The 14,591-nt window shown below is 51.2% G+C and overlaps 2 protein-coding genes across 3 annotated transcripts; both read left to right on the forward strand.

Moving 5' to 3' along the window:
* Positions 1-9,004, forward strand: SLC25A19 (solute carrier family 25 member 19). 2 transcript variants are annotated; one of them, XM_063408992.1, is made up of 7 exons: positions 1-163; positions 246-391; positions 894-1,049; positions 1,741-1,911; positions 2,713-2,896; positions 4,047-4,177; positions 5,361-9,004. In XM_063408992.1, exons 2-7 carry the CDS (start codon positions 266-268, stop codon positions 5,559-5,561), a joined length of 969 nt encoding a protein of 322 aa, XP_063265062.1. In that variant the 5' UTR covers positions 1-163; positions 246-265; the 3' UTR covers positions 5,562-9,004. The 2 variants fall into 2 exon arrangements, with proteins under 2 accessions (XP_063265062.1, XP_063265063.1); XM_063408993.1 differs by having other exon boundaries at positions 111-131.
* An 855-nt stretch (positions 9,005-9,859) lies between these two features.
* On the forward strand, positions 9,860-14,516 carry MIF4GD (MIF4G domain containing). Its single transcript, XM_063408995.1, has 6 exons — positions 9,860-10,016; positions 11,850-11,986; positions 12,142-12,251; positions 12,536-12,691; positions 13,355-13,447; positions 13,573-14,516. Exons 2-6 carry the CDS (start codon positions 11,905-11,907, stop codon positions 13,798-13,800), a joined length of 669 nt encoding a protein of 222 aa, XP_063265065.1. The 5' UTR covers positions 9,860-10,016; positions 11,850-11,904; the 3' UTR covers positions 13,801-14,516.
* Positions 14,517-14,591: the final 75 nt, after the last annotated feature.

Raw genomic sequence — 14,591 nt, forward strand, 5'->3', positions numbered from 1 at the left:
CGGCGCGGCGGGAGTCGGCCCAGGGCCGGACACCCCCGGTCTCACCGGGCTGGGCTCGGACCCGCTTCTGGCGGCTGCCACGGGCCGGGCCGGGAGCTGCGGGGCAGCGGGAGTGGTGCAGAGAGGCATCTGTGTGTCCCGTGGAGTGAGGAGGGAGTGTGGGGTGAGGAGGGCCTTGCCGTGAGGGGGCTGTGGGGCGGGGGCTCGGTGTGGGGCGGGCTCAGTGCCCCTGTGCCCCTGCCCAGGCTGCGGCCGGCCGGCAGGCATGGTGGGATACGACCCCGAAGCCAAGTGCGTGTCCTCGGCGGAAGCGGCTGCAGCAGGATCGGCGTCCGGCTTCGTAACTCGGGTCCTTGTCAGCCCCTTGGATGTCCTCAAGATCCGCTTTCAGGTACCTCACCCGCGGCGTGCCCGGGGCTGCGGATGAAGGAGCCCGTGAGGGAGCAGAGCTGATCCTGTCCTGAGTGAACAGGTCACCTGTGCAGCCAGAGGGCACTAAATCCGCTCGGCAGCCCTCATCTACTTTGTGTACAGGTTATGCAAGGAAGTAGGGCTATCTTGTGTCCACCACTTCTATTTATACAACTTAACTTGTGTGGGAATGGAATCTTGTGTTTCTCAGAGTTCATTCTCTTTCTGCTTTTGTGAATGACTTCCACTCTCTGACTGAATTTCATCATCATCCCTCCTGCTTATCTTTGTGTTCATGCACGTTTTTAGTCTTTTAGAACCCTTCATAAATAACATATCAGTCAGATGTGAATGTGGTTCTGTGGACGACAGAATGTCATCCCTTAGCATTGGCTGGCTGACTGGGTTCTGAATTCTTGAACTGGACACTTGAATCAGTGTTGAAAGGTGAAATTGAAAATATTTCCTCCCATTTCCTCCAGCTCCAGATTGAGCAGCTCTCCTCTAGAAACCCCACGGCCAAGTACCACGGCATCCTGCAGGCTGTGCGGCGTATCTTCCGCGAGGAGGGCTTGACAGCCTTCTGGAAGGGCCATGTCCCCGCCCAGTTCCTCTCTGTCGGCTTCGGAGCTGTTCAGGTGAGGGCACCAGCACCACCTGGGCACACTGCATGTACAGGACACTGCCCTGCTCCCTCTGTGTTCAGGAGTGGGAAAGTTGTGTAGCTGTATAGAGCTGGAGCATTGTTCCTAAGTTAATGTTCCTGAGCTTGCTGAATAGACTGGAGCACAATGAGAGAAACTGAGCTCTGGCTGTATCTGGTGTCGTAGATAAGGCCTCTCTGCTCCTGACACTTGGCTTAGCTGTTCATGCCCCAAGCCTGGGCAGTTTTTTGCTTTTACTCATACTGTCACCCTGAGGGCTTGTTAGGAAAAAATCAGTGAAGCTGATGAGGGTGTTTTACACAGCATTGTTAAGCTTAATTTGTAAACATTAATAACTGCTTTAGGAGCAGTGGCTGAAAGGGTAAAGGACAGTATATCTTAGACGTATCAAGCACTCTTCTGGATCCACAGAACATTAAAATGAATTTTTCACTATTCTAAATGTAAGAATTAGCAGAAGTGTGGGACACCAGAGTATCCCAAGCACTCCCTGAGCTGCTTAGGGATTTTTACACGTTGCAAGTTGGGGAGGACCTTTGAAGGATGTAGAAGGTGGTGAGGAGCGGGGAGGGGCGGAGCTGCGGTGAAATGAGAGAGGAGGGGGAGACCCGTGTGATCACAAGGATCGGCTCCTGACCGCTGCCCGCGCTTTTGTCTCTGCCAGTTCATGGCGTTCGAGGGTCTGACCGAGCTGGTGCACAAGGCCACCTCCTTCAACGCCCGTGACTCCCTGGTGCACCTGGTGTGCGGGGGCCTGGCCGCCTGCACCGCCACGGTGGCCGTGCAGCCCGTGGACACGCTGCGCACCCGCTTTGCTGCCCAGGGGGAGCCCAAGGTGAGCCTGGCGTCCCGTGCTGTCCTCCGCGGCAGGAGCAGTATTTCACACGTCTGAAGATGCAGGAGGTTTCAAAGCGCATACAGCGTTGTGGGTTTAAATGAAGGAGCAGTGCTGTTAAGGCCAGTGTTTGCACTGTTGCCAAGTTACCCTTCCTGCTGTTGACACAGCTTTCCTAATTGGGTTTGGCTTCTCCTGATCCTGAGATGCAGAAAGGAGAAACTGTCCTTAACAGGATAACTCAATTTTTCCTTTGGCTGGTGGCTTTTCGTAGAACCCACTCCAGGTGGTTCTACAATACAGGTTGTTGAACATTGCATTTTTGAAACTTTCCACATGCAGATTCATGTTTAGATAATGATGGGGATGATACTTGAAACCAGTCACCTTTTACCTTCATGTTCTTATTTGCACAAGAATTGGTCTCTGTGCTAACTAGGTGTGTAATAATGAGATAGATTTGTATCAGAGCCATTTCTGTATTTAGCCTGCAGTACAATTGCAGTATGTATTATTGTGTTGCAGGAGTTGAGAAGAGTTAAAAGAAAAATAATCATGCCTGTGATGCAGGTGGTGTCAGAACTCAGCTCCATGCCTTGTTTCTTTTAAATCACAAGGGCTTAGCAGAGAACACTGTGAGGGTGTGGAAAATCACCATGCTCATCACTTTGTGCTGGAGACAGTCACCTGTATTCTGGGCAGTGGGAAATTCCTATACCCATTACTGGCAAATGTCCTGACCTTTGATATGTTATTTTTAAGTTCACTGCAAAGTCACTCAGCCTCCTCCTTGTTGTCCAGATCTACCCCAACCTTCGCCATGCAGTGGTGACCATGTACCAGACAGAAGGGCCTCGGACTTTCTACAGAGGTTTGACCCCCACACTCGTTGCTATCTTCCCCTATGCTGGTCTCCAGTTCTTCTTCTACAACATCCTGCAGCAGTTTTCCAAATGGGCAATTCCAGCTGAAGGGAAGAATGGAGGTAGGAACTTGGGACAGTGATGGTTGCAGTCAGGAGAGAAAGAGGATCAGTTCTGGTTTGGGTGACTGATGTAAGCTCTGTTAGTCGTTCACATTTTTGATGCAACATCTGAAAAGTATCTCAGTTTCCCATCTCTCATTTTACCCCTGCATGGAAATGCCAAATGAAGTACAGCAGAGTTCACAGACAGCTCCCATTGTGGAATAACCATGATGGAAGTGAGTGGGTGGGAAAGTGAAGTGTCACAGGCCAGGGTGCTCTTTCTTCAACAGTGTCACATTACTGGTACTGTGAGAAAACACTGCTCCCACTATTTCATTAGAGCTGTGGGGACAGAACTCTTCAATTTCCTTAGTAAATCTGCCTGCAGATTCCAGCACAAGTGTTAAGGAAGAGGATTAATTTAATTTAAAGCTGCCAGGCTCTTGATTTGATGTTTTTATGTTGATTTCTAGCTCCATTGTAAGAGAACGTCATCCTGATGCAGCCTGCCACCTTGGCAGTTCTAGGTACCTGTGCCTCCTTGAGTGAGAGGGATGCAGCAGCAGCAGCATGACTTTGTTCCTCAGTGGAATTTCTTCAGCAGGGAAACCAGACTTTTCTATATCCTGTCTGCATATTTAATTTTAGGTGGCAGAGGCTGATAGTGGCTTTGTGCTGGGAGCTCATGTTTGTCAGAAAAAAGTCCAATACAGAAATCATTTCCTACAAGCCTCTGAAATCATCAGGCAGTGTCAGCTGGTGGCATTCCAATCCAGAATACATCAGCCTGAGCAGCCAGGGGTGCAAGATTTCCAGTGACTGGGCTTTTACTGGGGCCAGGGAGGGGCATGAAAACTTCCATCCACTGGCAGCAAGTTGTCTGGGGACTGGGGACTGGGGGTCTTTGAGCAGAGCAAAACCATAAATCAGTGTAACAGACCAAGAGGAGCTGGTCCTCTGATTCCAACAGACATTGCAAGCCTGAAACAATAGGTTGAGATTCTTTGGCCAAAACTATTGCAGAAGGGGTGATGCAACTTCAAAGGACTTTTTTGATCTTACTTCTTATGAAAAGTCATTTTTAACTTACCTCTTACGATCTTTCATCAGAATGCCCTGATAATCCTCTTTTTTTCCCTCCCTACTATCCTTTTCTCTTTTTTCTCAGCCGGTGTGAAGAACCTTGTCTGTGGCAGCTGTGCTGGAGTCATCAGCAAAAGCCTCACGTACCCTTTGGATGTGGTCAAAAAGAGACTGCAAGTGGGTGGCTTCGAGCACGCCCGAGCAGCCTTTGGGCAGGTGAGAAATGCTGGGAGTGGTGGATTTTCCTCAGTATGGAGCCAGTCCAGGGCACTGGAGTGCAGTGACAATCCACCACTGGTACCTGTTGAGTTCATGTTTGGGTTGGGAGCTCCCAGTGAGCACTGGTCTTATTTAATAATGTGAATTTATACATGAGCATACTGGGTTTATTGTATGATACGTCCCAACCTTTCCAACATACCTGTGCTCTGGTTTGTCATCCCTCTCCACCAACTGTATCTTGGAGCTGGGGATGAGTCAGGCAGGCAAAGGGGTTTTGATTTATTTTACTTTTCTAGTTGCAGCTTGGTTTTTCTGATTCAGAACCAAATTACTAGCAGAGGATGACACTGGTTCTGTGCTGGGGTCACCTGGTTGTCAGGCCCCTCTTCTGCAATTAATATTTTGACATAAGAAATAGGCACCAAGTGTTCAACTTCTGTTTTATGTATGAGAATAGCCTGAAATTCAAAACAAATTAAATACTCTGGTGTTCTTTAGCACCATTGTTACCACCTTGACATACACTTGAAGACAAATACAGATCTTTCAAGGCTCTTTTTTTCCATGAAATGTGGAAATTTTCTCCTTAAAATTCCTTGGATCTGAGAAGGAAGTCAGTCTGTACCCTAAGAAACTCTGGATTAGGATTTTGATGTCTCAGCCCATTGCACTGGATGCTTTTTCTTTTGCAGTAAGACAGAGAATTTGTTCTTAGCATTGCTGTTGCACAAGATGTTAAAACTGCACAGTGTAACATGACAACATGCAGACAGCTAATTTGGAAACTTCTAAGTGCTGTAGCTGTGTTTTCTTTCTGTCAGAAAACTCAATTTTTTTTCGTTCTTTGACTAGAAAATGGCAGCTGCACAATCTGAAATAATGACTTCACAAACCTGTGCCATAAATTTCAAGTCATGCTGCTGTTGCAGGCACAGGTTTTACAGCCATTCAGTGAATATGTGAATAACCCATTGCTGGTGCTAAATGTCTACATTTCCTCCATCCCGCTCTCTCTGAACTGTCTCTGAAACTTTCAGTTAGTTATAATATTATCCAGAAAGGCATCTCCAGGCTGCATGTTCAGATAAGGTTTCTGTGGTGTAGTTTGGGGCTCTTTGTGGTTGTTTCCAGTTGCCCTGAAGTTTTCTTGTTTGACCTTGTTGCCATTCCCTGCCAGGTACGGACGTACGGGGGTCTCCTGGACTGCATGAGGCAGATCATGCGAGAGGAGGGCCCGGGGGGGTTCTTCAAGGGCCTCTCTCCCAGCTTGCTGAAGGCTGCCTGCTCCACTGGCCTCATCTTCTTTTGGTACGAGCTGTTCTGTGGCCTCCTGTGCGCCATGAAGAGCCCGGAGAGCACCAAGAGGAGGGAGGGCTGAAAGGGACGTGTGTGGCTCCTGCTGTTCTCCTCAGGAGGAGAGACTGACGGCCCTGCCCTGTCAGCAGCGTGTTGGAAACCTCAGAGCTGCCAGAGCTCCCCCAGCCCGTGGGGAATCACCTCCTGTGAGCAAGCAGAAGGAGAAGCAACTGCAGTTCTGCTGGAGACACTGAACTGCTGGGCTGAGAGCCGTTCAACAGAGCACTTTTCTTCTGTCTCCTCTCTTATCAGTGCACATTTACTGGGGAGAGGGGGAACCAACAGACCACTCCCTAGCAATGCCTGTGTTCTGGAAAGGCACCCAATAAAGCAGGTGAATCCCTGAGCCTGCCCTGGATCCCAGAGAGGGAATTCTGGCCCAGCCTGGTGCCGCTTAACCAACCAAACACCACTTCCACTGCATCTGCACAGCTTTATTCCCTTGCCCTGTGCCTGCTCTTTGCACCAGATTCTTGTCTCAGTGTTGCACAGTCACTCCATCCTGCTGGTGTGAAGTCAGGTAAAACCACATTAATGCACAGACCATCCGTTTTTCTTTCCTTTGCTGCCAGTTACTGCTTCTTGGTCACCCCTTGCTGGCTGAGCATTCTCTGTCATCTTAAACACAGCATGTTCTCTGATCATGCTGGACCAGACTTGTTCTTCCTTTAACTCCAGTGAGCTTGACTGCATGCTGAATTCCCATTTCTCTGCCTGGGTGTCTGGCCATACGGCTCTTGGGGATTTGCTGTGCCTCACTCATACTTTTTACAAGCAAACCTGGACATTAAGAGCCCCACTCTGAGGGGATTCAATGCACAAACCCAATTATTACTTCAGGGTTCTTTGCTTCAAGGCAGTGAGTAAACAAATGCTGTATAGAGTTAAGAAATAATTATTATTGGAAGAATTATTATTAAGTTGGAATAATGAAGGGAAAGTCCTGTGGAAAGTAGTAATTTTTTTATCATTATTTATTTAATAGCACCTTTGAATGTGTCTAACAAGCATTTCTATACTGGCCTCAAAATATTTCAGAATCTCAGTCCTGTACTGGTGCTAGCAGATGAAAAGATTTTGACAAGATTTGCTGAAGTGAAAGGAATGAACATCAAATGGGAATTGGTTGGCTGAGCGTGATGTTTCACATGGGTGATTGAATTTGAGATGGAAAAGTGTTTTTCTGGAGTTTCAAAGGCTTTATGAGTGGTTAAAAAAACCAACAAAATAACCTACCAACAACTCTGATTTATGTAACAGTGGAAAAGAGGAAAATCACTTTCTTCCTCGGGTGTGGCTCGACTGTGTGGAAGGCAGAGTTCCCGGGCCTGCTGTACAAAAGCAGTTAGTCATCTGCAAGGGGTGGACAAGGCAGAGCACTGCAGTTATTTGGAGGATGGTTTGACAGTTCTTAACACAGAGCTTTTCCCAGCTCTTTCGCAGTATTCAGGGTGTTAATCCCAAATGGTCTGGCCAAACTCCAGCGTGACCAATTCCATTCTGTTGACGCAACTTCTGGCAATTTTGAGCATATCAGCATTGCTCACTTATCCTGAGCTATTGTGAGAGGCTGTTTTTAAAAAACAGCTGTTTCACTGGTGGCTGAGGTATCTGGAGGAATTCCTTGCAAGCCCAGGCTGAATAACTTTGTGTCTGTTATAGGTTTGAGATGTGGGAGTACAAAGTGGCCTGCAGGTGAGTGAGCTGCATAAAATTAGGTTCATTGAGCAGTGTCAGTGTCAGGCAGGAGGCCAATGTGTGAGTCTTGGAGAGAGAGCTGCATATACTCTAAAAGTGGCTGTTTTGTTTAGAGCAGAAAATGCAGAAAATGTTTCTCCAAATGCCTCAATCCTATTGGCATTTTCCTGTGTTATTTAGGCTCTTCTGAGATTCCTCAAAATATTCTTAACCTTTAGCCTTTGTTTATTGTTCACCTGTTGTTCTTGGAAAGACATCATAAGGAATAATGAGCTCAGCCTCATGACATCCTTCTGATGGAGAGAAATGTCTCTTTTCAAAGCAGACACAAACAGGTTGGCTTTGTTACTGTCTTTTTTTGCTGGTGAGAGGAATGTCATCGTGGTTAGCAGAAAATGTTCAGTGCTGACCTAGGCTTCCTTAGGAAATGGGGACTCATCCATCCTGTCTAAACATTGCAAGACTTGTCTTCCATTTTTTGTCAAAAAGCTGCTGTTAAACCGCACAAAACAGGGGGAAACTGCTTGGGAACTCAGCAGCAGGGAAGAACAGGAAGATCTGTGCTCTGTTAAGATGATGTTCCTCGGGGGTGCAGTGGAGGCTGGGGAGATGCTGGCATGGGCAGCTTGGCTGCTCTGCAGAGAGGGCAGCACTGGAGAGTGTGGAGCAGCTTTTCCTCTCTGGGGTCGCTTTTTCCTCCACTCTGCATTAACTGGGCTTGCCTCCACCCAGCAGATGGCAAAGCCGGAGTTTAGGTTATGCCTGTCTGGCCCAGGCTGTGGAAGAGACACTCCCTGGTCGGAGGCCTTTGGGCTGTGAGTCACAAATGTTACAGGCCCATAAAGGCATCTGGGCTTCCAGTGAGAGGGAGAAAGATGCGACAACCTCAACAATATTAGGAGCTACCTCCGACAATCTCTTCTTCACCTCTGATCAGCAGCATTTGTCCCTCATAGATTTCTCATGTGCATTTTGCTGGGGAAAGCACTGTAAGAGGAATGTTGATTTCTCTGTAGAATTGAGGCTGAATGAGGCACTAGGAGGACAGGTCTTATTTCTCATGCTGCTCTGGCTAAACACATGCTGTTAGGAGCTAAATCTCTTATAATTAGTGGGGCAGGAGATGGGAGAGATCTGTGGTCACCTTGTTCTCCCGGGTGCTGGAACAGATTTGCTCTGGGAAGCTGCGAGCTCCCGTTCAGTGTGAAGTGACTCAACATGGCCAATGCCTCGCTGTGAGGCTTGGCTGGGTTGGCCATTGGGATTTCTTTCACAGCTAATCCTATCACCGGGAATTTGCCTGCAGTTCACCTCACAAGCTGCTCAGCAGTTGCGTTTGTTTTCTTCTAGTGCCTTTTACCATGAGAACATCCCAAAGCTCCTTAGCGGGTAGAGTGCTGGTGAGCAGTTGTGCTGTGGTTGTTTTGCAGCTCCACCACGGCACTGAGCCGGCCTCAGACATGCAAGATCTGTGAGGAACACGCAGATCCTGCAGTGCTGGCTGGCTCACCGAGTTCCTAGGACAGTCCCACTCTCAGGATGCTCAGAAAGAGCTGCAAAGCATCATTTTTGACATGAAATGAATGTTTTATGGTTGAGACTGGAATATATTGTATTTAACTTGGATTTAAGTTTCTCTTGTGGTGTAGAAACTGTAACTGGCATTTTGCTGTGTTGCCGCTGCTGTTTCCTGAAAGCATCGGAGCACAACACGCACAGTGTGTGCCTACCTTTAAGACAAGGTACATTAAATACTTTGTTACGCAGTGTCTGGCTGCAGCTGGTTTATTCTTTTCCTCTTCGCGTTGGACCTCGCAGGAAAAACGTGGCACTCCTGCTGCCTGAAAGGGAGGATAATCGGGGCCCAGAGCGTGGGGCAACAGGAGCCATTTGGATTTCCCATTGCTGGCTTGTGGGTGCTCTTCAGCCATAGGCAGAACTGAACTGTCTGTGCTGGGTATCGCTATTGAAGATTGCACCAAAAGGGGTCAGTCAAGGGCGATTGTTTCAGCCCTTCCCACTGCTTTGTACCAGAGCGGCTTTTGGAGCTGTAGTAGCCAGTCCTGAGCCTAACAGCCCCGGTGGGTGAGTTCACGCTTTGTTTGGATCCAGCCAGGCCATGCAGTGCTACAGAAAATGTTCCCAAACTGTTCGTTCTGTGCTCTCTCAGCCATTCCCCGGTTTCAGCAGCCTGGCTGCTCTGCCGTGAAGGTTTTACTCTCTGCGGGGTCTTCCCGTATGAAATGGTTGAGATTTGAGAGGAAAAATGTGAAGTGTTTTATACCATACTCAGCTCTTGTTGCAGTGCGTTGGTTTAGTGCATCTCCCCTTTCCTGACTTTTTTTTTACTCATTTTTTATCCTACTCGGCTGCAGCCTGCCCTGGCCCGGAGGGAAGGGCGGAATTCACGGCGCAGAGCGCCGGGGCAGCCCCGCGGGGCACCGGGGCAGAGGGGTGAGTGCTGCCCGCGACCCACCGGTGAGGAGAGGCGCAAAGTGCCCGGGAGGGTGTCGAGAGGCATCGTCCGTGCCAGGGGAGTCCGGGAGCGTCCCGAGGAGCAGCCGGCCGTACCCGCGCTCAGCCCGCCGTGCCCCGGGCTCGCAGGCGGTGGCGCTGCCGCCGCTGCCGCCGCTCTCCCGCCCGGCCCGGCCCGGCCCTCCCCCGGCTTGGGCGAGGAAATGACCTAAGAGGAAACCTGGGCCGTACCGAGAGGGCGCGGGGCTCGGGAGGTGCCGGCGATGTCCCGGCGGTCGGAGGACGCAGCAGGGGCGGCCGGCAGGTCGGTGGGGCTGCGCCCGGCTCCCCCTGCCCTGCCCGGGGCAGCGTGGGGGCTGCTTTCCCCGGGATCCGCCTCTTCCTCCGGCCGGTGGCCCTTGGGCTTGTGCCGGCCGCGGGGCTGGAGCGACGGGAGGCAGCGGCGGAGTTCCTGGGGGCTCCTGGTCCAGCTGCCCCGGGCGAGAGGCGTCTCGGCGCTGGGGGTTCCACTTGCGGCTCGGTGGGAATGCGATAGGGGTTTCGGGGTAGAACCCCTGCGGTAGACACTATGGGGTGGCAGAGGAGACTCTGCTCTTCTCCCTCTCCTTGTAGTGGGCAGGACTTGTCCAGCCCATACTGCAGGTGTGACCCTGCAGGCCCCTGAGCTGGGGGATCAGATTGAGGGTGCTGGCCCCAGCCGTGTCCGCTCCCGGAACGCTCTAGCAGGGGCCCGTGGCAGAGGAGCGGGCGGTACCCACAGGTGCCCCATGGCACCCACTGCCACCCGCCCTTCCGATGAGGCGGTGCTGACAGGAGGGTCTTAGTGCGGCGCGGCTGGCTCGGCGTTCACACGCTGTGCTTTGCTCTGGGCAGGGTTGTTTGGCACAGCACCTCAAAGCAGCCGTGGCCGTCCCAGGGAGGCGCGGGACGGACGCTCCGGGAGCGGGGCCGGGCGCTGCGCTGTGAGAGGCGCCCTCGGCGCGTTCCTGCTGCGGGGAGATGCCGCCGGTGGGACACGGGGCTGCTGGGGATCTCGGGCTGCTCCACCGGCAGTGCGGCACGGCATGAGGGCAGAGGCAGGGACAGGAGAGATCGGCTAGGAAGGTGTTTGCCAACCAGGCATGGCACGGAGGGCACCCAGCTCCTTGTGAATCCACCTGGGAAAGAAACGTCTGTGCCAGTTCCAGGGTAGGTGAGAGCTTTGGCTGCAAGAGCAGCGTCGGCAGGTGGTCACCCCCATGGGACTGCTCTTTGCTCTGGGTTACTGTTGTGCTCTGTGTGAGGGGACTGCCCACGGTACCTGTCCCATGGCCCTAAAGGCTCTCAGGCTTTGATCTGGTAGGGACCTGTTTGCAGAGAGGGGTGAGTAATGGCCGAGGAATTTCGACGAGCTGGCAAAACTCATTTGGCCGATTGCCTTCTCGTGTTTGTGCTGCCGGTCTGGCCAGCCCTGCATTTCCATCTAGCAGATCCCGTGAGAGTCAAAGCAAGTCCGTCCTCTCTGTGCCGTGGGTACCCTCTTGCTGTCTTCAATCATGAAGCAGAAGAAAATCGATCTGGAGATTAGTTAGGAGCACTGTGGGTGCTGCAGAGCAGTGCTTGACTGCAGAGGGATGAGAGAGATGGGAGCTGTTGCTGTTGGGGATTTGGCTGCTGAGTTTGCTGTGTTGCACTGGGAGCTGAGGGAGCCTGGCTCTGGTGCAGGAGAGGTGCTCTGGTGAGCGTGTGCTGGATGCTTTTGTACAGGCTTTGATTCTTCCCAGAATTTTGTATGAAAGCTGCTGAATTAGTGTTTAAAAGGCCCAAGAGAGCTTTCCTGTGATACTGCCACAGATATTTTGGGTATATTTTGGATCTGCTTTGCCTGTAACATGTTTTTTCATATCAGAAAAAATATAAATGCTCTGAAGATGAAGTTCTATTATCAGCTGGTAGGAGACAAGGCTTTAAAAGATGTGGGAATGAGGATTTGCATAGATCTAGGGGTGGAGTTGGTGCCCTAATAAAAGAGGAGTTTCCTTGGGGTGAGGAGCTGTCAGGAAACAGCCTGTGCTTCAACACTACCTGGGATGTGCCAAATGGCAAATGGGTGAAGGTTTGCCTCTGTCCAACTAAGCCCTGTGTGCTCCTTCCCCAGGGACTGTCACTAGCTCATCCACTGCCCTGACTCTTGCCCTTGGAGGAAACCAGTCATGGGGGAAACAGGCAAAGAAGAGTACAAAATACAGTCCTTCGACTCAGAGACTCAGAAGCTGCTGAAAACAGCCCTCAAAGGTCAGCAGGATTTATGAGCTCCTCTGCCATGCACGGTTTCTGCACCATTTAATGTGATTGTACTGGGCCCACAGACCTTGGTTGCTTTCCGTGTGCCTCAAAGCAATCAGGGGCCAAAGAGGGCTGGGTCCTGACAGTGTTCCTCTTCTCTGCAGAGCCCAGCAATGTGGACCTGGAGAAAGTGGCCAACATTATAGTGGACCAGTCCCTCAAAGACTCTGTGTTCAGCAAGGAGGCTGGGCGCATCTGCTACACCATCATCCAGGTGAGAGCTCGTGTCTGGACAGTGACACACCTGGGCTCTTGTGTGCCTTGTCCCTGCGCTGGGCCAGGAAGGGCTTTGCTCTCACCCCCTTGCCCATCTCTCCTCTCCTGCCACTTGCCCCATGCAGTGGCAGCATCCAGAAGAGCACTGGGCCAGCACAGGCAGCAAGCTGCAGCATTTCTGCCTCTCTGGGAATCACAGGAGGGTATCTTTGTGGTACTGCATCCCACTGCCCCTCTCACACCCCTGTTTCCTCCCTTCATCCTGTTTTTGTGGGCTTACAGGCTGAGAGCAAACAAGTAGGCCAGAGCATCTTCCGGAGGAGCCTGCTGAACCGGCTGCAGCAGGAGTACAAGGACAGGGAGGAGCTGCGCACCCGCTCGCTCCAGGCCTGGATCTGCTACGTCACCTTCATCTGCAACATCTTTGACTACCTGAGGGTGAGGAGCTGCAGGAGTGGCCAGCTGCTGCTGCCTGGAGTGCCAGAAGGGCACAGACATGCCAGGATACCAGAAGCAGGGGTGTTGGGTGGGTGTTGTACAGAGCCCCAGGGCCATGGGGGCCAGAGCTGGTTCACAGCACAAGGATGCTGACAGGGCTGGTGCTACCTGCAGGCTTGGAGAGGCAGAGGAAGTCTTCAAGAACAGTCACAGTGTCTCAGCAGCCTCATTTGGTACCTGCTGCTTGAAATCCCCTGATTTGCCTGCTCCCAGACATCCCAGATTGGACTGGTTTAGTTGCTGTGGGGTTTGCTGATGGAGTTTGGCTTCAGGTCTTGGTGCAGTGTGTGAACTTTGAATTCCTGCTTGGAGTAGATGTAAAAATGATGCAAGTAGAGCTGCAGGCAGGAAAAATACTGTCGGAACAAGTGTATTTCCCATGACTACCTGCTTACATTTAAAAATAGATGTTTTTAACGTCATTTGTTCAGCTCCTCTGGTTCCTGGAGACTCAAATGTCTGATCTCTGATGCAAATCCCACTAATACAGCACAACTAAATCCTGCTCCCTTCTCCTTTGGAGAGCAGCAAGGGAATAACTATTTAAAATAGCTGCAGATTCCCTTCTGGCCCCAGGCTGACAACGCTCTGCTCCCCTTGCAGGTGAACAACATGCCCATGATGGCTCTGGTGAACCCCGTGTACGACTGCCTGTTCCGGCTGGCACAGCCCGACAGCCTGCAGAAGGAGGAGGAGGTGAGTGCAGGGAGGAGCTGCTGATGTCCCTGTTGTCCTGCTGAGGACCTGTGAAAAGCACAGCCCGGGGGGTGCAGAGGAGCCTCCATTGCTGTGTGCTCAGCCATCTGCTCTTCCTTCTGAAGGTGGACTGCTTGGTCCTGCAGCTCCACCGCATCGGGGAGCAGCTGGAGAAGATGAATTCCCAGCGGATGGATGAGCTCTTCTCCCTCCTTCGAGATGGCTTCCTTCTGCAGGAGGGGCTCAGCTCCCTGTCCCAGCTCCTGCTGCTGGAGATCATCGAGTTCCGAGCTGCTGACTGGAAGATGACGGATGCTGCCCAGAAATATTATTACAGTGAAGTGACAGATTAACCTCCCTCGGCAGAGGAGTCCCCAGCACCTTCACCAGCAAGCTTTGTACCAAGCTGGAACTTTTCACATTCATTTTCTAGCACTTCCTGTAAATAGGATTTATACTGGCTAGAGCCTCTCCGCACCTACAGATGCAGCTGGTGCTGGTCTGACTTAGGAGGTTCAGAGCGGTGGGAAGGGCACACTTCACCCAGCAAGTTCTCCCACTGATTTTGTCTTAATATTGGGCTGCTGCCAGCAAAGGGCTCAGGAGGCTTCTAGCTCACACCAGCATTTTCTATGAGTGTTAAGGAAAGCACAGTTTAGACTGAGAACATTTTGCTTCACCCCAAAGCCAGCAGAGCTGTGGGAGGCAGCAGGGAAATCTCCCAGCTCAGGTTGTACCTGGTTCTCTGACAGGTCACAGAACACACTGAGGCCTCACACACAGCTCAACCAAGTGCTTTTTTTTCCAGACTCCTTCCAGCATGGTAGCTGCACCTGCATGCACACAGCCTCTCCCACAGCCAGAAATATCTGCCACAGGGCAGACTGCAACAGGAGAGGTCCCTGAGCACATGTAGAAATGGGTTTTATAGGTTTTATACAATAACTGTCACTTTTTTTCAGAATTTTCCAAGTTTCAGCTACGGTGTATTTCTTACAAGAACGGGAGAGGAAGAAAGGAAACAAAATAGTCTATTGAACGATTTTTTCTAATAAAAGTTTTCAACTAACATGTGCCCTGCTTTCTCCCTGCACAGCTGCTGAGCTCTGAGCAACACTGAAGGGTTGCTCCTGGCTGAAGCCCT

The sequence above is a fragment of the Prinia subflava genome, chromosome 12 (assembly GCF_021018805.1).
Source record: "Prinia subflava isolate CZ2003 ecotype Zambia chromosome 12, Cam_Psub_1.2, whole genome shotgun sequence".
NCBI classification, from domain to species: Eukaryota; Metazoa; Chordata; class Aves; order Passeriformes; family Cisticolidae; genus Prinia; species Prinia subflava.